The sequence below is a fragment of the Lynx rufus genome, unplaced genomic scaffold, assembly GCF_022079265.1.
Source record: "Lynx rufus isolate CCGP_SWC_20201006 ecotype Redwood Valley unplaced genomic scaffold, mLynRuf1.p SCAF_46, whole genome shotgun sequence".
Classification (NCBI taxonomy): Eukaryota; Metazoa; Chordata; class Mammalia; order Carnivora; family Felidae; genus Lynx; species Lynx rufus.
In genome coordinates this window covers 541757-566140 of record NW_025814863.1, presented here as the reverse complement: position 1 = coordinate 566140, position 24384 = coordinate 541757, and the positions used below count along the sequence as shown (strand labels likewise).

The following is a 24384-nucleotide window of genomic DNA, read 5'->3' as shown; positions in this document are numbered from 1 at the left end:
CACACACACACACGCTTCTCTAGAGAAGGGAGAGATTGCAGAAGCTGAATTAACAATTAATCATACCTATGTGAAGAGGTCTCCATAAAATCCCAATAGTATGGGGTTTGGAGAGTTTCCAGGTGGGTTAACACACCACATCCCAGGAGCGTGATTGATGAACCCCAAGTCCACAGGGACATAAGCTCTTACACTTGGGACCGCCCAGACCTCACCCTGTGTATCTCTTCATCTGACTGTCCATCTGTCTCTTTTATCACGTCCTTTAACAAACTGGTAGACATAAGTAAACTGCCTGAGTTTTGTGAGTCGCTCTGGCCAATTTGTCGAACCTGAGGAGGGGGAACCTCTTGTTTTTTAGCCGATCGGTTAGAATGACAGGTGACAACTTGGGCCTGCAATGAGCATATGAAGTGGGAGGTGGTCTTGTGGGACTCAGCCCTTAACCTGAGGAGTCTGACACTGTCTCCAGGTAGAGAGTGTCAAAAGTGAGTTAAATTGTAGGACACCTAGCTGGTGTCACACAGAACTGCTTGGTGTGGGGACAATCCCTCACACATCTGGTATCAGAAGTATGATGAGTGTGGTAGCAGTGAGAGAGTAAAGACGTCTCATAGGTGGAAGACTAAAGGGTTTTCTAATACAGGTATATGGATAATGGTGGGTGTAGTGTTCTCACCCAGAGGGTAACGTGCTCTTAAGGGACAGAAAGCCTGACTACACTAGCGTGCTGATGCTGAGGATGCATCATCAATGTTCACTTCATGGAGGTTGTAGAATACTTTCATATAATGGGGTACCTACTATGCACTAAGAATATCCTTCCCATTTTCCTGCTCACATGTGGTAAGGAGAGAGCCTCTATTAGATAATAGAGGCTCCCACCAAAGAACACATGTCATGTTGCGAGAGGTGTCCCTCTAGCATGAGGGGCAAGAGGGCTCAGGTTGGCAGTGGAGGGGAGAAAATTGAATTTTCAAATCCACCAATATCAGGGGACAATAGTAACTAAATGCCTTTTCCATTGGTCCTTCTAATGGGGAGAATAAATAACTCAAGCCAATGTTGAGTTGCTCTGCCTGTTGTCTCCACATTTACTCCCCTTAGAGAATGATTAATGTCACCAGAAGACTCTTCTGAGTGAAACATGCTTCTTCACCAAAGACAGTGCATTTTTCATTAAGTTACAAGATAGCAAAAGTTTAGGTATAAACAAAATCGCCAGGTGACAAACGGATCTTGCTAAAGACACTGGAAAAACTCCTACGAACTGCCATGTTAGCAAAATATATATACAAGAACAAATATGACCTGCTACCAGGCTACTGTTCAACTGGCACTAGGCAAGGTCTTGAATGGCAGGGTGGGTGAACTTGATTGATAGTTCGCCGAGCAGTAGGAAGCCATGAAGGGCTCTGAGAAAGTCATGGCCAAAGTGGAGCATAAAATAGGGATGGGGCGCCTGCGTGGCTCAGTCACTTAAGTGTCTGACTTCGGCTCAGGTTATGATCTCGTGGTTCATGAGTTCGAGCCTTGTGTCGGGCTCTGCGCTGACAGCTCAGAGCCTGAAGCCTGCTTTGGATTCTGTGCCTCCCTCTCTCTCTCTGCCCCTCCCCTGCTTTCTCTCTGTCTCCCTCTCTCAAAAATAAAAACATTAAAAAAAATTAAATAGGGGTAAAATAGAGAGACCAGAAGACCAGTGAAGGGGCAGTGGCCATTGTCCAGGTGAGTGGGAAGAGTAAGGAGGGGCACAACCTTCTGCCGAAAAGCAGACTGGGAAATCCACCCCGGCAGTGCCACCCCGGACTCCTCTCTGGGGTGGGAATCGTAGCCCCAGGTGCGCTCGCAGCACGGATCTAGATACACATATCCTAGAGCTCAGCTTTTCCTCCAGCGCCCTTCCGTGCCCAGAGTAGTGCCCAGGCCTATCCGATTCCGTGGCCATCCGCAACTCATTTATCTGATCAATGTTTATTAAGTGACTGTTAGCTGCAAGATGCAGTTCCCTCCGCCTGGAACAAATTTCCTGCAGGCTCTGCCTGTCAGAATTCTATGGCTGCCCCTTTTCTGTCTAGCACGGGCCTACTTCATACACACATAGAAGTCAGTGAGTTAAACCAAAATGGGAGAAGCCCAGTACTCCAACGATAGGAAACGTGTTTTTACTTCCTACAGGTTCCAGGTTCAAACACGTGACGTTTTCCACGTTTCCTTCTGTGCACCTCTTCAGAGGGTTAAACGCAATAGGTGGTATTTTCCTAAAGATTTCAGTCCCTGGATATACAGTCAGAAATTCAGGCAGGCATTCAGGTGTTGCAAAATGCTGAGTGACATTTTCTCCTCTTAATCTGCCATCCTGCCTATGCACGTGAGCCGCCCGCTGAAACCCCAGCCTATAGGATATAATGTGAGCCTCTGGCTGTTTCACTCATTCCAGTGAAGTCTATTTAAATGCTATAATTAAGCAATTCCTTTTTATATTTGGGCAAGTGTTCTCAGTATATGTCTCTTTACTTGATTTAACCAATTCTGGAGATACTGATTTTAGACCATCGCAATACCCTGATGATGAGTTCATTTGTTAATAGAGGGGTTTTCTCTTCTGAACGTAGGTGATCGGTACAATTTTCCAATACATGCCACTAGGTTAAGGTAAGGCCGTGTCTCACAGAATAGCCCTGTGAAGAGTTAAAAAAGGGAAAACACAGAAGTACAAAAGCCATGCAATCAATGGTTCTTCTGCCTTGTTTCCATAATGCCCCAATAGACACTTATTTAAAAATTATCTGAAGGATTGACTTTTCACTTTTTTTTTAATCACGAAATGTGTTGTATAGACCCAGCTTGGGTATATCTGCCAGCAGAATGCCAGGAGAAAAACACATAAGCGGGAGAGGCAAAAGCTGTAGAGAGAAGTGCTAACAGAATCACGGTGTATGCTTGACTGACAGCATTATTATTGATTAAGGAAAAAAGCAGTACCTGAATACACAGCCTTGGAAAATGAGTCCACTGCTATAATATGTCTAGGCCATCCACGTGCTCACCTTGACAGTCTCAACAAACAGGAACCATACTGCATTGGATCCGTTTTCTGCACACCTGGGGCCAGGGCGAAGGCATTATCATAAGTGTGGCTATCACGGTTCAGGGCATGTTTCTGAAAAGCCCCAAAAGATTCTCTCGGTTAAAATAAATAAATGTAGTATACATGTTTGCTGGACTAGAATAACACCGGGACAGAATTCCCTTACCAGAGGGTTTCTGGAAAGGTAGGTACATCCATCTACGGAGCAAGCGTTCGTAGCACTTTCTCCCTAAAGAAACATGGCGTTACGTATGCCATGGAGGACGGGACTCACCAGACGGCCACGTTCTTTCCTTCCTGCTTTCTGTTTTCTCAGGACAGCTGTAACACTTTCATGGTTCCTGTAATTCAGTATGGTCCCTGATTCACTTCGGCTACGGCGCGGCCGGAGGAGTGTCTGCATCACAGAAAGGCGAGGTCCTTTCTTCATTTGAGGAAGATAGATTTAATGAGTGAGCACCTATGAGCGTGTCCTTTACCCCATCATCCCTCCTGAGGAATCACTTCGTGAACACTCCTGGGATGAGAGACGAGCCTTCTCTCCGGGCGTATAATTCTTCAAGATGCCCTATGACAGAGGGAGGGAGACAGAGACATTTGAGTGTTTGCACGAGCACTCGTGCCCCCACAGTGCCCCCCGCCCTCTCCCCCCCCTCCGCGTGCCCCCGACGGCGCCTCGGGGGCCCTGACCTCGCTGCCACCAGCAGCAGCCCCTGAGAAGGTTGAGGGCAGAGGCCCACGTGAAGGTACCGGGCTCTGTCTCCTGCTGGCCTAGGCGTGTCAGGATCTAAACACATCAAAACCTCCCTCGGGGAGGACTTTCCAGACGGGAGCATTCTAGTCCGGAATAACTGCATGCGTCTGCTAGCTGCTACCGGGTCACTAAGTCAGCAAGCCCATAAGCTCTCTGGCGGTGCCGGTGTGTGCGCGGAAGCCGGAAAGCAGAGCAGGCTGTTTCTCGAGCACCGTCGTGGATGCGGGCTACTCGCGACCGCCCTTGATCTAGATGGGGCAGGACTGATTATCTTCATTTTTAAAATGAGGAAACTCAGGCTCAGAAGTGTCCGTCACCTTGCTAATGTCATGACGATAGTAAGTGGCAAAGCTGGGGGCGGAACCCAGGTTTCTGGATTTCTTTCTTTTCTTTTTTTAATATGAAATTTATTGTCAAGTTGGTTTCCATACAACACCCAGTGCTCCTCCCAACAGGGGCCCTCCTCAATGCCCGTCACCCACTTTCCCCTCCCTTCCACCTCTCCCCCCGCCATCGACCCTCAGGTTTCTGGATTTGTAGCTCATCAGTCTTTCCGCCGTAGTCCACGGCCTCTCCTCACACCATGGTGGAATGTATTTTCTAACGTTTTCATTTATTGTATCATCCTTAGAGTAGAGGTGCCTTAGTGACAAGATGAGTATCATGTTACAGAAACGCGGCACAAAAGAAGTAGAATGTAGGTTTTAGAAAGCGTATAGACATTGCAAATTAAAGCAGCATGAGTGTTAACTATCTAGCCTCCATCTTCCAATCAGTTTAAATTACTTTTAATGTATGTTTTTAAACTCAAAATGATCTGTCATCCCAATGTGCAACCCTCGTAATGTGTGGTGAATTACACGAGATCGTTTTGTTTTGATTCCCCTCCTTTTTAAGGGGATCTCCCATTTTGTACTTGGGATTGGTCTTTTCACGTCACGTCGTTTCAGAGAAAGGGATGTTCTCCCTGTGTATTTTGTAGACTACTTCTCAGACCCTAAAGACATAGATATTTTTCCCACAAATAATTCACTTAAGTTTTCTTCAAAGTCTGGGAGCTGAATAATTCTCTGTATCACGCTTGAAACAAAGTCACATCGCAGTGAGCATAAAGGACACACACTGTGAGCTCTGTCTCAGGTCTGACACTCCCTGCGACCGCTCAGCTTGGAGATCAAAGGTGCTGAGCACACAGGAGGGTGACGTGAGCACGTCTGAGCAGAGCGGTTGGCGCTCCGGAATGATCCCGAGTTAATTCCCAAAGGAAAGAGAACCTCTCGGCATAGACATTTTCAATCAATAGCCAAGCAGCCCAGAAAACATTAATTTCAATGAAGTTATTTTCCTATGATGGCTGTATAGAGAGACATAGGTTTCAAAGAAACTGGCCTCGAACACGATTATGTTCCTCCTGATCAGAGAAGAGAAGACATTTTCAAAAACCATGTCGCTGAATGAAAGCTAGGTTAAGCAATGTCACTTTGATTTCTCCCTCCCTGTCTTCTGCCAGTGGCCTGCTCATACTATCACTTCCAGCGTGCTTTCAAAGGAAACCACTCGAACAGCATGCTCGTTACTTTATGACATAGCCTTCGTCTTCTTTAAGCACAGACTCATTTGGATTAAAGAGATGGGGCGAAGTGGGTTCGTGTGATTTCCACAATGACACGTCTCCATCCCATTTCCCTACCCCGTTCCGACCCAGCCAGGACTGGGGGACGAAAGGCGGTAGAAAAGGAAGGTGCAGGTGTGCACAGGTGGGTAGACTGGGTCCGGCCCCTGCTCCCCGCCAGCATCCGCCTCTTCCTTTCCGCTTCCTTTCCGGGGCCGTCTCAGGGACAGACCTGCATCTCCGAACTACATGTGAGACGTGACGCGGGCCAGCCACACACCTATTGCTTATTTTATCATCTTCACCTGTTACCTCCTGCTCTCGCTTTCTTGCCGCTGTGCCGCCTGCCAGAATTCAACCCCGGGCACAGATGGTGAGAAGGTGATTTCTGCCACCGAGGCAAATAACCTGCCCACATATTAATGGGTATTTATTTACCTAGCAGCAGAACCCGAGACGTCGTAGGTGAGAAGGACTTGAATTCCCAGCACTAGTCTCTAAACTTGCGAAGCGTTTCACTTATTTCAAACAAAATCGCTTCGAAGCGTGTCGAGCCGTAGTTAGGCGTAGGAGGCTTGCTTTGGGGTATTTCCTCACGCAGTGGTCACCCCGAACACCGAGTCCAGCGTTACAAGTAGCTGCCTCTACCTCCTGTAGGCCTCACCCACCTCCGAGATTCACAGATACGAAGGTCTCCGGATGGATACTTCTGGAAAGGGTCTGAAGGTCTCAGTGCTCCCCATAGTAAGTGTTCTTTCCATAGTCTGAAAAAGTCTAGGGGAGTACAAGTTTGGTTCTGATTACATAATTATGCTACAGAAGTATGAAAAAAATCATCACTGAAACCCTCCAGGTGCTTAAACAGTTTGATAGACTGTAGCCATTCTGCCATCAGCGCCCCCAGCTGTGTTGCTTAGCAACATTTTAATTCCAGAAGAATCGAAGGAGATGCAATCCCTGTGGAGAGGGAAACAGAAATCTCTAAGAGGGCTGTTGACAGATGATCTGAGTTGTTTCTTCTAATATACTGTGAAGATCACTAGCTCTTTTCATGAATGATAAATGGACTGTACACAGATCAATGGGTTCAGCAATAAACTGGAACCAGGCTCCATGTCTAAGGCGACACAGGCCGAGAGGCCCAGAGATTTCCTCATTTCGATGATTTGGTGTGTGTTTTCTTAAAGGTTCCACGGGAGGACATTGATCCGAGTAGTCGGTCGTCCCTTGGCCTTTTGTGGTGTCTGCTAATAAAAATGATTTTAGAAATGGCTACTTTGGCCTTGCTCTCACCACGCAGGTGCGGCCAGGTGTCAGTAGTCAGGCAGGGTAAACGGGTCCCTGCCACAGATCTAAAAACCCGGGATGGGCCCATGACTGTCCCCCACCCCCCGCCCCTGCCTCTCCATCCGGTGGTAATAACCCAGGCAAGCCCACCCAGCAGGTAAGATTTGAGTGCAGGGTGGGGAGACAGGAATGAGTGTCTGTGTCTGAAAGCTGCACTTGGACAGGTAACCATGTTCCCCGGGAGAGGAAAATTGCTTCCTGTGTCTCCAGTCTGCTTATCGCAAAGCAGCCTGCTTCGGTTAGGTCCTTATGTTTCGGAAGAGCATTTTATATTGCTTATTGTTTGGTAACTAGTTGCAAAGATTATGCCTGCTAATGTTGTCTAATTGCATTTTTTTTCCTTCTGCTTACAGGCTGTTGAAAAGGCAAAACCTAAGAACAATCCTGTGAAGTAAGTTATTTTTTATTAGTTGGCATTTTTAATTTGAATGGACTCCATGCATGTGAAGAAAAATAAGGTCGTAAAAGAGACCTGGGATTTCAAGTTCGTCTCTGTTTATGACAGTCGACAGACAAAAACAAAACGGGGGGGGGGGGAACCCACCAAAACCCAAAAAGAGCTAGTGGGGACTAGCTTTTATTTTTATTTTATTTTTGCTTGTGGTCCTGATGACTAAGTGCCCCAAGTCGTGCCCAGTTTACATAGATTAATACGTGCCATCCATGAAGAGTTGCCAAATACTATTATAATCCCATTCGAGGCACGGCACTTCAGGCCTTTGGGTTTTGCGCATGCTAAAAAGATTATATATTTAATTGCAAACCTTGGACCTACGACAGAGACTTAAATGGCTAAAAATGTGCCAAGTGATTTCCAGCCACGTGGGGAGCTTCGGCACCTTGGCATCAAGGCCTTGCTACCCTGTTAATGAAAAGCTCATAAAAATATATTTAACTAAAGGTTTTTCTAGCTAACAGAGAGCTATTGCCAAGGCATTTTTATGGGACACTCTTAAATTATAAACAAGCAGCACCGTATTCTTTTAAATATAGTACATCTTGGACATCCTGCCTCTTCCAGAAGGGAGACTTTCAAATTAAGAAGGATGTTTGCCTTGTCATTTGGGTTTGTGACATCTGATTGCACTGTTAATGCATACTAGGCCCACCAGCCATATGGCCTAGGGAAGTCCTGCTCTCCTGTCTGGGTTGTTACAGGCCTCGCAGTATCACGCCTCAAGGAACTCCGCGTTAAATCAGGGTAGCCCTGTCCCGTTGTCGTGGGCACTGAATGCAGAAATGGGGGGAGTGCGTTGATTTTTAATAGTTTCTGGGAGAATGGGTCAACTGATAGCAATGGCAAGAAGGCTGCTTTTCCAAGTCACCGGGGTAGTGTTTAGCACACCATTAAATCCAACCTCTAATTCATTTTTCCAAGAGGTTTCGTGTCCTTTTTCAAATTCATTTTTCTTAGGCCGCAGAATATTCCTTATCGGCTTTTGTAGCCTCTCGAGGAGCTTCTGTCGTCTGGAGATGTATTGTGCTATAGTCGTCTTAGGGGAGTATTTCCAGTAGCTGAGTTTCTGGCTGGTTGTTTGATTGGGGTTGAAATCTTCTCTGCAGCCCGATTTCTTTCCTGTCTATGCCCTGAAGGCTTCTCTACCGCCAGCCTGTGGCGGGATTAGAGGGTGGTGCTAATGAGGCCGAGGCCAGAACTGCTAGTCCCTGGGTGGGCCATTAGCAATCTTCTTTCCCCTAGTCTTATTGCACCCTTCCCTCCAGTCCACCGGTGTGCAGATGTGTGCCCCAGGTCACAGGGGATGGGGCAAGGGCTGGAGGAGGGTAAGCCCAGGCCCTCAGTGGGGCAGACATATCCAAGTTCAAACCCCCCCCGATAGGAAGTAAGACCCAGGCTCCATCTTGGCGTGCTCCTTGTAAGGATTCGATTTTACAGATAATGTATGTGTGTGTGTGTGTGTACACAATATATATGCACAATATATATATTATGGGTTCTGGCTAATTCACGGCGAGACTCCCATCTAATGTCTAGCACCATAAGTCGTATGGTAAAGAGAAAACGGGAAAAACGGCAGAGCCAGAAGATTAGTGATAGAATATGGAGCTTTTTACGTGTGAATATATTTGAAAATCTGCTTAGTAATAAGCCTCACAATCAACTGGTAGATGCTTAGAATTGTCTTCTAATTAAGTAAGATGCTGTTCTTGGTGTGCCTTTGGGTACCGGGCTACGTGCGGGCTCACGACGCCTAGCCCAGCCGCCCAGCCACAACCGCTGGGCACTTGAAGAAGAGAGATCTCTTCAAGACCTTAGCTCAGGGACAGAAATTCCAGAGCGTGGGTCATTTACACTGCCTGACAGCATAGCCAAAGCGGAGTTTTTACAGTTTTGTGCGTAGCGGTCCTCTTTCTGGTTCTGATGTCTGACGGAGAATTTTGGTTACACGCAGTGCACTGAGACCTCAAATAGAGTAAGGGTTCAACCCATGTTTTTGTGACTGAATGAGCAGGTCAACACGTTGGACACATCCCAGAAAACAGTCCTTCCGGGAACCTGGCCTGGAGGCTTCAGGAGACGGTTGGCCGTATACTAACTAGAGTGTCAGACCGGAAGGGGCTGTCTGTTGTGACAGATGAAGTCATCCACTACCCTCTTATTCTCGGCTCACGCCACATATAAAATACTCCCACGTTGCTCTGGTTCATCCGAGCTGCTTTGCCTCTGACCAGTCACTGGCTTGATCTTCTGTGCCAGAATTGACATTTGATGGAGCGCACGATGGAAAGTGTATACAGTCTTGCTGGAAAAGTAGAGGTCTGGAGGCATTTACAAATAAAGCATGAACGCACATTGGTGCACGTGATCATATGTGTGATTGGATGTCGTCGTCTGGTGCAGGGTTTGGCAAATGGTTGGGGAAAAGAAATCAAAAGAATATTCCATGACATGTGAAAATTACATGAAATTCAAATTTCAGTGCCTATAAAAAAAGCTATATTGGCACACAGCAACACTCATTTGTTTCCGTATTGTCTGTGCCTCCTTTTGTGCTACAGTGGCAGAGATTAGTTGCGACAGACACCGTACAAACCACATAACCAAAGCTGTTTACTACCTGGCCCCTTACAGAAAAAGATTGCTGACCCCTGCCCTCATTGGTCAGGTAGAAAAAGGCACAGGGGCACCTGGGTGGCTCAATCGGTTGAGCGTCCGACTTCAGCTCAAGTCATCTCGCGGTTGGTGGGTTTGAGCCCTGCATCAGGTTCTGTGCTGACAGCTCAGAGCCTGGATCCTGGTTTGAATTCTGTCTCTCTCTCTCTCTCTCTCTCTCTCTCTCTCTCTGCCCCTCCTGTGCTCTCTCTTTCTGTCTCTCCTCCTCTCTCAAAATAAATAAACTTAAAAAAATACAATAAAAGCAGGGGTGCCTGGGTGGCTCAGTCAGTTAAGCATCCAACTTCGGCTTGGGTCATGATCTCATGGTTCATGGGTTCGAGCCCTGTGTTGGGCTCTGTGCTGACAGCTCAGAGCCTGGAGACTGCTTCAGATTCTGTGTCTTCCTCTCTCTCTTCCCCTCCCCTGCTTGCGCTCTTTCTCTCTCTGTCTGTCGAAAATAAATAAAAATGTTTAAAAATTTTTAAAAATAAAATAAAGAGAAGAAAAAGGCACAGATGTAAGCTTTTCCATGGCCGTGCAAGTTAAACTTATCAGCCCCCCCCCTTTTTTTTTGGCCTTTAAAACATTGAGCAGGTGTTTACTGAGCCCTTTTCACGGGTTCTGGATATCTTAGGATGATGTCCCACCCAATTCTCATTTCTCATTCAGAGCAAAGAGACCGCTCCTAATTTACTATCTTTGAAGTCATTACGCGTATGAGACCTATTGACAGAGCAGCTATGTGTCAGAAACCGGTGAACACAGAGCTAGAGCATACTGCTAGCCTTCCAAGTTGTATGTAGATGGGTATATTGCAAAAGGCACGTGCATGTTCCAAAATTCCATTACTCCCCAAGATCTAACTAAGGCTAAGCATACTTTCAATCGCAGTGATGGTAAATGACTCACAATATCCATTTAGTTGGTCTGTTTTCCCCTCCAAGGGTTTGCTTCCTCTTCCCCATTTCTCAAGCACTTGTTCAATTTACTTTTAATGCCTTCATGGTTGTAAGGTTCTTTCGACACCACAGGGGGACCGTGGTACACATTAATTACACTCCATAGAAAGGAGAAATTAAATATATGCTTAGTGAAGGTAAGCCCATAATGTACCTGGATACACTAATGATTCTACCCTGAAACATTAAATATTACCTCTGAGGGTAAGAATCAAAATGGAATGTTCTTAAGATCAGTGATCAGGACAAGAGATGCTGGTATATTTCTCAGTCTGCTGGAGCCGTGCCGATATCAAAGCTTGATTAGTATGTTCAAACTGTGGCTCTTTAATGTGTCAGAGAGACTTTCACTTGTATGTTAATGGTCTGCAGCAATTATCTTCAAGCTTTCATTGTGACAACAAGGCCTGAGAGATGTACAGATTTCTTCTACCATATGTGACTTATCACATACATTTTTTTAAAAACACATTTCTGTTATTAAGACATATGTGATAGTACACTTCTGCAAATGTGAATTGCTTTTGGCTAAAAGCCATGCACTAATAAGTTGAGTTGAATCTAACCGAGGTTGACATCTGTTACCAAAAGGAGGGGCGGGGGGTGGAGAGGGAGAGAGAGGGAGAGCGAGCACAGTTGTCAAGCATCACATTCTCCCTTGCTTTTACACTTTAACAACGTTAAACAACGTAGTTGTTGTCTTTCACAAATCAGGATCAGAATCCACTCTGCTTCGGAAATTACAGCTTTATTTACGAGCCAATCCATCTTACAGATACGGTGGTTTCATTATTGAAATTGACAAATAGCCACAAAGATTGTCCTGCCCATGGTGTTTGTGCATTATTCATTTATTCACCCAATGAATATTTATTGAGAATCTACAGCGTTCCGGGAACTGCGATAGATGCTGAGGGAATTAAAAATAAATCTGACACAGGTCTTACCCTCGAGGAGTTTAGAGTCCAGTAGGAGAGATAAAATCGGTTTGTAAAGAACTAAATACAAGATAGAGAGAGATGTTTGTTAAGTAGGAAACAGATAGAGTACAAGGGAAGCTCTAAGGACAGAACGTGCTTCCAGTTAGCGCTGGTGGAGAAGGCGGGCGGGAGGGGGAGTGGGGAGGGACATTTGCACCAGGACTTTAAAGACTTGGTTTGAGCCACTGGTGCTGAGGTGGCAGGCAGTGCAAGGTCAGGTTGGAAACCAAAGCTCAGAAGAAATGGTGACTTAGGGACCTCAGCATTGAGGAGCCCTAACTCGTTACTGTGAATCATCATTTACTCCCCTATTACTAAACATAAACAATGAGTCCATAGAGGTGGGATCCAGTCCTCAATCGAACACTAGCTTATGGTATGGGGTTGTACATGTTCCTTCCTTGCCACAGACCTCAGCTACATTATTTGTTTGGTTCTTCCACCTCTTGGGGAAAAAAAGCCAAAGCTTGAAATCCTGTTTTATAATTATTTTAGGAAATATTTGATGTTAAGGTTTGATATAGATGCACACAAGCAGGCACACTGTAAAGATCGCATGTATAATACTCCTGTTGACACACACACACACACAGAATGCCATTTCCCATCATTTCTGTCTTGTGTACCCGTGAAATGAGGGACAAGAAGCCACATCATTAGAATCTTAAAGAGATACGTTAGATAGAAGATGGGTGTGGCCCCAAGAATGTTGAGTTGAGTCATTTAAATGACCCCTCGCAACCAGAGGTAATTTTGCAGTTAGAATCCCTATCTCTTAAGACGCTCTCGGACACACGCACATCACCGCTGTGCAGAACATCGCCGGAATCACCACATCGTCTCAGAATGATGGAGCAATGGATTCTGTACTGTGTTCCACCAAACATCAGTCTTGCGGGGTCTTCTCCTTTGGGAAGAAAAGGCTCCAGCACCCTTTCCTGGAGTGCCCTGTGCATATTTGAGTAATGCAGGCTCGAAGGAGTCCTGCAGAAAGAGGCTTCTTTACCTTTGTCTTAGCCAAGTTTTCCCAAATGTGTTTGGCCAGAGGACAGCCCGACCTGACACAGTGTTTTGTGGAACACAGAACTGGATGCGCAGGGCCATGGGAAATAAGATGACCCCGCGGGAGTGTGGCTTCCGTAGGTAGTTTGAGAAAACCAGGGCCCAATAACTTACGTCCAGTCCCTAATGGGAATATTTGCAATGAGCGGGCCAATTTACAAGTCAGCCATGGAAAGGAGCTTTGGGTGAGGTCCCTCTGAGTGAGATCTGTGAAGCCAGCAGTCCCCAGTGAGCGTCATAAAGGCCCAGTCATTTCCTGATAGTGAGGCACCCAGCCCAGTGCACTCCCTGTGACACCAGCCAAAGTCTAGGCAGCCTCTAATCAGCTCTGGCCATTTTAAGGGTAGTTAAAGGAAAGAGAGCAATCAAACCTCTGTTTAAATGGCTGCATAAATGGTGCTGTTTATGTTGTCCGGATAGCTAAAATCGGATGCAGAAGGTCTCAGCAGGCATCTGCACAGCCCAAAGTTCTGGCCATCCTCCTTTTTACTTGGTAATGGGACTCGAATCATGGAGGCAATCCCAGATGACTGCCCAGAACCCCGGGGTGCCGGGAATTCTGTCCACTGTGGACCCGCTGCCTCTTTCTCATCATCTCTTAGGACACACACGTTCACTTTCAAATTTGTTGGTGGTTTTGAAAGTCCTACTAGTGAGCGGGGCGCCTGGGTGGCTCAGTCGGTTGAGCGTCAGACTTTGGCTCAGGTCATGATCTCACGGTTCATGAGTTTCAGCCCCGCATCGGGCTCGGTGCTGACAGCTCGGGGCCCGGAGCCTGCTTCCGATTCTGTGTCTCCCTCTCTGTCTGCCCCTCCCCCACTCGTGCTCTGTCTCTCTCAAAAATGAAACATTAAAAAACTTTTTTTAAATAAAAAAAATGTGAAGTCCTACTGGCGCACTTTTTATACCAGTTTGTCTTCTTAGAGTATGGCCTCAAATGTTTCCAATCTTAACGAACCAGCAAGTTTGCTGGCATTCGAACAATTATGCCAACTTCAATTATGGTAACTTTATTTTTTTTTAATTTTTTTTTCAACGTTTATTTATTTTTGGGACAGAGAGAGACAGAGCATGAACGGGGGAGGGGCAGAGAGAGAGGGAGACACAGAATCGGAAACAGGCTCCAGCCTCTGAGCCATCAGCCCAGAGCCTGACGCGGGACTCGAACTCACGGACCGCGAGATCGTGACCTGGCTGAAGTCGGACGCTTAACCGACTGCGCCACCCAGGCGCCCCAATTATGGTAACTTTATATCGATAAGGAAGAGTTTCTTCAAAACTGCAAGCTCGTTGGTTTGTCTCATTAGCATCTCCGATCTTTTCGAAAGCATCATGAGCACCTCTTTTCTTGAGGTGGTGAGTTAACATGCTAACGACCACGATGATGAAATGGAAGTAGAAAGCACCCATTCATTGGTGAAGCGACAGCACTCATAAAATACTCCTTTATCCAGTGCTTTATAAAGTACCGGGCAACTTTCTAACCCTGTGCTTCTTAGCGTGTGCCGCTTAGAAGAGAACAGACAACTCTTTCATCCGTTCACCCAGCCCAGCCCACTTTGGGGTGCATACGATTTCCAGCTACAATTTTATTTTAACATCAGCGTTCGGCAGTCTTTCAGAAAGCTGATGAAAACTCAGAAGCACGTAGCCAATCTGCTAGAAAGTCAGGCAAGCCATGCACGTGCGTCCTTTGGACAAACATGAACTGTTCCAGGCTCGGTCGATGGGGAGAGGAGTAAGGTAGAGTGTCTGCCCTGAAGGTCCTCACTCTCCTAAGGAAACGGCCGCCTCGCTGCCCTGCAGAATAGACAGGCTCTGTGAGGAAAGCAGAGGAAAGTGTGTGCGGCATCTCACGAGGCCCAGAGGAAGAAGCGAGCACCTGCTCGGTGTGGGCTCACCCTCGCTCCACAGGAGTCCCCGGGTGAACCGTGTAGGGAGAGCCACTCAAGAGAGCCGGATAGCACTCGCAAACGGCATGGCGAGAAGAAAGCAGAGATTGTGTTGTGAGCCGTGTCTGGGAGGTCGAGGCAGCCAAGGAGAGGGGGCACTTTTCTAGATGGAAGGTGATGATACCACGTTTGTGACTCGCAGGAGAGCAAAGAAGGGGCACGTGCCGGGACACAGCCAGAGATTCGGGCCCCGCTTTTGACATTAAGAGGAGAGCAGTACAGTGTGGACAAAACTAAGAAAATGCCAAAAAAGGATTCTTTTGTTCTAGAAAGTTAAAGGTTAGAGTTAGGGAAGGATTAGAAACCTTTTTTAAACTGTTTGCAGAGAAATAGATCTATCAAATCCTTCCTGATTAGATCTGGCTAATCCTTTTCGGCAGACTTTTATGTCAATCTCCACGCACGCAGGGTTCCTCTAAGCATTGGGCTGCTCCCTTGTGGCTTTATCGACCCTTGATTGTTTCTTACATTTTTAAAAACTGTGCTTTCATATGGTTCCTTTCACATTATTCAAACGTCTAGTATTTTGGGCATGGCACATAACATTATTATTCTAGCTTCATTTTCTGAATTCATTGCACAGACATAAAAATTCTTTCTGAATGTATTTTTATCAGCCACAGACGTAAGCACAGTAGGGCTATTTTGATTTCTAGGGAAACGAGGCATGCCCCCATGGTAACTACACGCAGGACTCCAAACAGTAAATCAGCCCTCCATCGACCACAAAATATGTTCAAAGTCAGGAGCCTGGGGTCATGAGTTATTATTTAGTTGACTGAAATAGGAAGCATAGAGTTTCTGCTTTTATTAAAGCTTTTGTCTAAACCAAAAGCAGTTATCCAGAGAGCCAACATTAAAAAAAAAAAAAAAAAAAAAAGTAAACCATTCTTCCACAGGGAAGTGTTTCCATTTGTAGAATTTACAGCACGGGGATAGATTACATGTCATTAGAACCCAGTTTCTGTATACACACGCATTTATGTACTCTGTGCCTCAGTATCCCCTCCTGCCCCGTGGTGATTTACATCCAAGATGGAGTTGGTGGTGATAGGCAGACAGAGCAGCCGTAACTATAGAAGTTCTGAAATCTCTTCCTTGGTGTCTCTTTCTCTGTCCTCATCATCCCCTAATATCTGACCGCTTTCCTTCCTCCAAGACCATATCCCCACACGTGCGTGCCACGTCGTTGGGGAAAATATTTCGGAAAAGCCTTGTGGCTTTTTCTATTTTTTTTTTTTTTAGCAGCTTCAGGGAGTTTATGACTGTACACCTCCACGGAAGCCCTGAAGCTCACCGTGTATCATCAAACCCCGCAGTGTGAGCTACCAGGAGTCTGCTAATAATAACACCTACACTGGAAACACCCCTTATCCATCCCCCTTCCACTCAGTAGAGATGCAGATTGCTACACTGGCTAAGTGAAAGTTTCACTTGCCTCAAGCTGTGATGTGACAAATTAGACACGCTAGCAAACCTGCTTGAAAGATAGGTGTGGGGGCGCCCGGGTGGCTCAGTCGGTCGGGCGTCCGTCTTTGGCTCAGGCCATGATCTCACTGTTCGTGAGCTCGAGCCCCGCGTCGGGCTCTGCGCTGACCGCTCAGATCAGAGCCTGGCGCCTGCTGCGGATTCTCTGTCTCCCTCGCTCTCTGCCCCTCCGCTGCCCGCACTCTGTCTCTCTCACAAAAATCAATAAAACCTTTAAAAAATTTAACAAAAAAGATAGGTGTGGATGTGTGTATATGCCCTCTACACATATATACGTACACTCGCTCACATTTAACTGAAACCCCACCTATTGCCAAAAATGGATTTGACGCGATTGAAACAGGGTTGTAGGGGAGGGTGCTTAAAGGAAACGGGAGACCCTGCTGTTTCCTAGCACCGTAGAAACATCTGTTTACATACGCGTAGCAACTAGAAAAATGCTGTGTGGTTTTGAATCCACCCAGATGAAGGCTGCCGGACCATGACAGAACTGAGCACGGCCGGGCCCTTCTGCAGGGACGCCATTGGGGCGCAAAGCCTGTTGGGAGATCCCTTGGAGAATGCCATCACACGCGTGGGAGGTTCTTCCGCCGGTGCTTAGCGACAGGTGCTAAATCTTTGAAAGTGGGTTTCACTTTTGTAAACTAGCCCAGGACGGTGACTCAGAGCCATGGACGTTGAAAAAGTAGCCAGCGAAGGAAATGCACGCGGATATTGGGTCAAAACGATAGTGATGTTCCCTTGTGGATAGTGAATGCTCCAAGAGGAATGTTAAAGGCTTTGTGCAAGAGCGACACCATTGGACAACCACCCTGTGCAAAAGAGCAGTTCCTCCCACCCGTACCTTCGCCATCCCCTTTAGCCTCCTTCGTTGTCCACTTTAGCAGTTACCATCGTACTGTATGTGTCTGTCTGTTAGATCCATCCATCTCATGGTCATTTCTCTATGTTTTGGACAATTACTGAACTCGTTATTGGCCCTCATGTGGGTTACTAACTCTGTACTCCATATTGGTTTTAACTCCAAGGCATTTTAAAGTTAGTTTTACTGTCTTTATAGCACTAGAGTTTCACCTCACGGATGATTCATTCTCCTGGTCTATACCCAGCTGCCGACCGCAGGACATAGCCCCCTTCTTGATCGTGAAGGGAAGGCACAGGGGCAAAGGTGTCAGCTGCACTTGATGTCATTAAGCATTTTCGAGAATGACAGAAGCCACAAGGAAGGCTGTCTCCTCTTTTTGAAAGGCCATCCTGACGCTCAGAAATTAGCAGGATGGGGCACACAGCAGCCAGTGCCAAAACACACACACACTGGTCCTCTTCCTCAGAGCTGGGAAGGCTGAGAAGCGCCTTCCCCACGGGCCCATAGTCCCAGCAGTTGTTGGATGGCTCCACCGGTACCTCGGCAGATCCCTCACTTTATGTCAATGTGTATGAAAGAAACCAAAACAAGAGCATGTTTCAGGAAATAATACCACCACAAGGTTACTTTTGCCTCATACAGCATCTCCTAGAATGGAATGGCCTGATCTCCTCCCTCGGGGATTGCTCTCACGCTCGCAATAATCGAGGCTGATTTTATTGGCAAATCACCTCTGGATGAGGAACACACTCCAGAGGAAACTTTGTGTGGGACGAACTGTTTTCTGGTGCCAGTGGCACGTTAGCCAGGCCCGTGCTGTGCAAGTTCCCAATCTTTCTGCTCGTTCAGGCAGCACATTCATTAGCAGCCCTTCAGGCAGTGTCGAATAACTGGACATATTAGGGAAATTTACTTTGAATTGTTTTGGCGACTTACTGGCTAACAGGTCAGTAATCAAAGTGTAGCTTTTAACATGCACATTAAATATTTTACTGGTAGTGGCAGGACTCACTATTGTTTGTACTTCAAATGCTTGCCATAAAACCATTTTGCATGGGGTCCCTGGGTGGCTTAGTCGGTTGAGCATCTGACTTTGGCTCAGGTCATGATCTCTTGGTTGGTGAGTTCGAGCCCTGCCTTGGGCTTTGCACTGACAGCACAGAGCCTGCTTCGGATCCTCTGTCTCCCTCTTTCTCCACCCCTCCCCGGCTCTCTTTCTGTCTCAAAATAAATAAACAGTAAAAATAAAAAAACAAAAACCATTTTGCCTAATGAGTTAAGTCCTCAAAGATCCTGGGTCGACGACAGGGCAGAATTAGGGAGGGCAGGATAAGGGGAGACAGGATGGTGATACCGGGTATTGAGGCTGTCATACTACTACCTTTGTAGGCATGGCTCACCTAGCAATCATTTCCTGCTTGTTGCCTTTGTTAACTATAAAAAGAATCCAGAGTTATGTTGACGGCAGAGTGTAGCACAACTAACCAGAAGATCCCAATTCGGAAATGTACCCCAGCTCTCAAACCCCTCCCCCCAGTGGAAATTGAGAATATTACAAACAGAATATGTTGAGCCTCTAGGATGCAAGAAGGGAAGGAGGAAACTGGAAGAAGGAAACTGGAAGGAGGAAACTGGAAGAAAGGAAGGAGGAGAAGCCACACATCAGGGGACTCTGGTAACCTTGGGGTGACATTGACTCTGAAGGGCTGGAGGAAAGGTACTTAAAAGCTGATTTGATTCATGAAGACAGAAGAGTTGAGTCGGGGGTGGGGGGAGCCAGAAAGAATGGTTTTATGCGCAAGAGAGGGAAACAGCGGAGGGGGAGCTCCTCAAAGTATATGCCACGTCTTAGCCCTCCAGTTTCTCAGGCGAAACTGACAACAGGCAGGAGAGAGATGATTCCCCCTGTTGTGTTCCTGTGAAGAGTCTCAGTGCTTAGGCCAGTCGTCAGAGCACGAGAAAACTCGATCAGGGATGATGTGCCCAATGCCTGCTGCTGGGTTTGAGATAGTTCAGACACGAAGCGTAGAAGCCAAAATGCTGGCCTGGGCTGACTGGTTGGCACCCTTCTTTTATGAGTTTTGTGCCCAGATTATTACTATTATTTACTTTAACCAAGAGAGGGAAAGTAGAACAATTCCCATGATCCAACAGTCACACAAAGCTTTTTAAGTACTGATGTAAGTGGCATAAGGCTTAATACTTGGGTTCCCAGCAATCAAGAAACAACCTTGTGCAATATCACCAGAGCTCGGTTCCCCAGTGGGCATAACAGAGATGATTAGATATATTGAGTTCTTTGTGTCATTCAAAGAACACAGAATCTCATACACGTTGGTGTTAGCTTCCCTTCACTTCATTTCAATTTTCAATAACCAGGGTCATCACATGTAACCGTTGCTTCGTAATGAAACTTCATGTCGAATTGGATTTGTCTTTTAGGTGAAAGTATATTGTGAAACCTTCTGAAATAGGATGTTTAAAATAATTTTTACTGCCACAGAAATCATAAATATACCTCATATTCTGAACGACAATAATGTGGCCAGTGAATGATAAAAACAAAATCTCTGAAAAAAAATGTTACATTTCTGCTTTTGATATTTGACAAGCCTGGGGAAAGAAGTGCCCTGGTTAATCAAAATGATTTGGTTAACAGAACTATCAAATGTAGAGAGAATGATTTTTAAGGAATTAGAAGAGTGTGAGTACCCTTGGCAAGAAACAATGCGAGCTATAATCTAATCCTTCTTCAATGGCTCAGCCACCGCCAGTTGATTAACCAGAGCATGCACTTACCAACAGGAAGCACATAGAACTTTTGAATAACCAAGGCTCCTGTGCAAATAGCACGATGAGAACCATTCATAGTGTCCTCGTATAAAAAAGACCAGCGATAGCAAGCATTGGCAAAGGCGTGGAGAAAAGGGAACCCTTGTGCACTGTTGTTGACAGTGTAAATTAGTGCGGCCACTGTGAAAAACAGTACAGAGGTTTCTCAGAAAATTAAAAATAGAACTTACCAGGGGACGCCTGGGTGGCTCAGCCGGTTAAGCGTCCGACTCTTGATTTTGGCTCAGGTCGTGATCTCATGGTTCCCGAGATCGAGCCCCGCACTGGGCTCTGTGCTGACAGCACGGAGCCTGATTGGGATTTACTCTCTCTCCCTCTCGCTCAGCCCCTTCCTCACTTGCACACGTGCATGCATGTGGGTGCATGGGTGCTCTCTCTCAAAATAAATATATAAACATTTAAAAAAATAGAACTACCGTGCATTCTAGCAATCCCACTTCTGGAAATACATTTGAAAGAAATGAAATCATGATCTCAAAGAGAGAACTGCACCCCCATGTTCATTGCAGCATGATTCATGACAGCCAAGACATGGGATGAATGAGTAAAGAAAATGTGATATATAATAGAATATTATTCATACACACACACACACACACACACACACACACACAAACAAAAATGGAAGGGAATTCTGCCATCTGCAGCAACATGGATGGGCCTTGAGGTGATTATACTAAAGTGAAGTAAGATGGACAGAGAAATTCAAATACTGTGTGATTTCACTTATGTATTTGGAATCTAATAAAACTAGAACTCATAGAGACAGAGTAGATTGGTAGCTACCAGGGGAGGGAGCATGGGGGAGATGGATGAGGGTGGTTGAAGGGTACAAACCTCCAGTTGTAAGATGAATAAGTTCTGAGGACCTAATGCACAGCATGGTGACGGTCCTTAACAATGCTGTATTGTATACATGACAGGTGCTGAGAGAGTGGATCTTAAAAGTTCTCACCACACACACACACACACACACACACACACACACACACACGGTAGCTATGTGAAGTGACAGTTGTATTCACCGAACTTACTTTAGCAATCATTTTTTGCAATATAGTCTATCAAATTACCATGTCATGTGCCTCAAGCTTACACAACATCGTATGTCCATTATATCTCGATAAAGATGGGGAAAAAATTTCCCGGTGCCTAGATGTGGTCATGCCCAGTCGGATTCCTCGGAGTATCCAGTTATGTTCCTGGATTTAGCAGTTTTCCCAGGAAAACTATAGTCAGTGTCACAGTGATGTGAAAAGCATTGTGGTGGTATCTGTACAAATTCTCTGATGTCCAGATAAGTCAGGGGTCACCCACACAGTTTATCTTCTCATTCTCAAACATGAAAACAATTAGGGGGATTTTCTGATACGTTGTCCAGAGCAGAGCTGCCCCACAACTTTTTAGTGGCACAGGTAACAGAAATGCAGATATACCAATCCTTGTAAACCTCGGGATGGCAGGGCCCAGGGGCACTGGAGTCTCTTGACTACAAAGCATACTGTTCCAGTCCTTTCCTACGTAGACCAAGATGTGGAAACGGTTAGGAAACACTGTTCTATGGATTTGAGCGTTATGCATCGTGTTCATTTTCTTTAAGGTTTAGCTTCACGGTGATGATTCTCTCTTCCTTCTGCTAATTTGATGGTCTAAGTTAGCTTTTCCCAAAGTGTGACCCATGGAGAGTGTTTTGAAAGATGTTAATAGGTGTTATTCAGGAGACAAAACAGACAGTGTATGTGGGTGGGTGTGTTTGGTGGAGATTGGTCAACTAAGTATTGGGAAATGCTGGATTAAAAGGGTTTTCTTCTAAGTTGCATTTTGAGCCCTTAATGCATCTCTAAGAGGGGGAAATATAGTTTAATGCAGTGTTTCGCCGGCTTGTTTGACCTAGAAAGCTTTTGTCTGTGGAATATCAGTCTACTGTGAGATATGCTGCAGTAAGTAAAGCTGGGTTGCATTAATGGTGTCAACTCATGAGTGAGTTAAGCAAACTGATCCTCATTTGAGGGTACCTCCCCCAAGCTAGAAACAGAAGTTTCTTTAGCCAACCTACTGTTGGTGTACAGAGCCACTGGGGCACAACCTGGAAGGTTCACCAGCCTGCCAAGGGGGCCGCTAAAGGGGCCACTAGTCTGAATCAACACACAGTCGTCCTGAGCAGAGTCTTCCGGCCACAGCCACACTGTGAGCAGGTAAAAGTGAACTGGAAAAGTGGAGTTCTGGTCTCAAGAATTAGATGAACATGAATACCCGTGTTGTCTAGATCAGCATCCCATGTGATGTCTATCCCTCTCTTAAAACTTTCTTCACTGTAGACATATAAAGTGGAGCTTTTCGGATGATAGCACAATTTCTTAAAACAGCTATTTTGAGATATGATTCACGAAACATACAGTTTGCTGATTTAAAGTGTATAATTCAGTGGCTTTTAGTATATTCACAGATTTGTGCAGCAATCACCACAATCAATTTTAGAACATTTTCATCACCCCCAAGGGAAACCCTGTGCCCATTAAGCTGTCACTCCCCGCTGTGTCGCTCCACACAGCCCTTACCACTCTGTATCTATGGATTTGTCTATTCTGGACATTTCATCTGAATGGAATCATACAACATGTGGTCTTATGTGCCTGGCTTCCCTCACTTAGCATGATGGTTTCAAGGTTCGTCCAGGTTGTGGCACGAATCGGTACTTCATTCCTCCTTATGGCTGAATAATACTAGTCCATCTTCTGGATAGACCACATCATGTTTGTCCATTCCCCCACTGATGGGCATTTGGGTTGTTTTCACCTTTTGGCTCTTGCAAATAGTGTTGCTGTGAACACACGTGCACAGGTTTTTGTGTGAACATGCTTTCAGCTCTTTTAGGTCTACGCCTAGGAGTGGAATTGCTGGGTCCTCTGATAACTCTGGGTTCAGCCTTTTGAGAATCTGCCAGACTGTTTTCTAGAGTCACTGCTCCATTTGCATTCTCATCAGCAGTACATGAGGCTTCCAGTTTTTTGGATGACATCACCCACACCTGTCATTGTCTGTGTTTTGATTATTGCCATCCTAGTAGGTATGAAGGGAGAACTCACTGTAGTTTTCATCTGCATTTACCTGATGACTAATGATGTTAGGCGTCTTTTTGTGGACTTACTGGCCAATTTTATGTCTTCGGAGAAATATCTATTCAGATCCTGTGTCTTTTTATTATTTATTTGTAGTAATTCTTTATATATGCTAGCTACAAGTCCCTTATCAGATTTTTGATTTGCAAAAATTTGCTCCTATTCTGTGGATTGCCATGTCACTTTCTTGATGATGTATTTTGAGGCACAACAGTCTGTAATTTTGATGAAATCCAATGTCCCTATTTTTTTTCTTTTGTTCCTTGTGCTTTAGTTGCCATATCATGAAGGTCCACGCCTTCCAAGGGTTTTAGTTCTTAGGTCTTAGTTTTAGGTTTTTGATCCATTTTAAGTTGACTTTTACGTACGGTCCGAGGTGAAGGACCGAAGACCATCGTCCTTTTGCGTGTAGAAATCCAGTCGTCCAGGCATCATTTGCTGAAAAGACTATTATTCTTTCCCTGTTCAAGTGGCTTGATGCCATTGATCTATATATCTGTCCTTATTTCCATACCATGCTGTCTTGGTTACTATAGCTTTGTAGTAGGTTTAGAAATTAGCAAGTTTGATTCCTCCAACTTTGTTCTTTTTCAAGATTGCTTTGGCTATTCTGGGTCCCAATTACACATTTTTAAGCTTCACTCTACTTGTATAGGCACCGCCTCCTAGTTTAGAAGGCGGCCGTTGAGCCAGTATTTGAACTTAGCACATAGGACGCGAAGACAAAAACCCTTAGCTCAATATGGAAGTGGATATTTCCAATTGTGAATTCAAAAGCCAGAAGAGAATGAGACTGGGAATTAGGCCTCAAGTCTATTCCGTAGTCTCTGAACCAGGATGGAATCCAGGTTCTCTCCAAATCTGTGTGTCTACACTCGTGAATCACCGTGATTTCAATTTTTCGTTGTGCTGGAGACGGTGATTCCCCAGAGCCTCCGTTGTGGGTGAGACGCACTAGTTGACTCTAACTAGGGGATGTCACCAGGAAAATAGGAAAACCTTCCCTTTTTTACATTCCAAATATATAGTGAGGAAGAATTTAACAGCATTTTAAGTATATTGAAGGTATTGCAACAAAAGTAAATGACAGCTTGATGTTTAATGCTTAGAATAAAATGACTACATCGTGTGGCTCCTTCTCAAAAGCATCCAACATCTTATGGATTGGTAAGCTGGTGTTAAGTATGAAT

The 24384-nt window shown here is 45.5% G+C and overlaps 1 protein-coding gene across 1 annotated transcript in view; it reads left to right on the top strand.

Moving 5' to 3' along the window:
- AFF2 (ALF transcription elongation factor 2) overlaps positions 1-24384 on the top strand; it is a 306688-nt gene that overhangs the window by 213099 nt on the left and 69205 nt on the right. The window contains exon 8 of the mRNA XM_047098309.1: positions 7155-7192. Coding sequence (XP_046954265.1) covers positions 7155-7192 — 38 coding nt within the window. The remainder of the gene's footprint in view (positions 1-7154; positions 7193-24384) is intronic.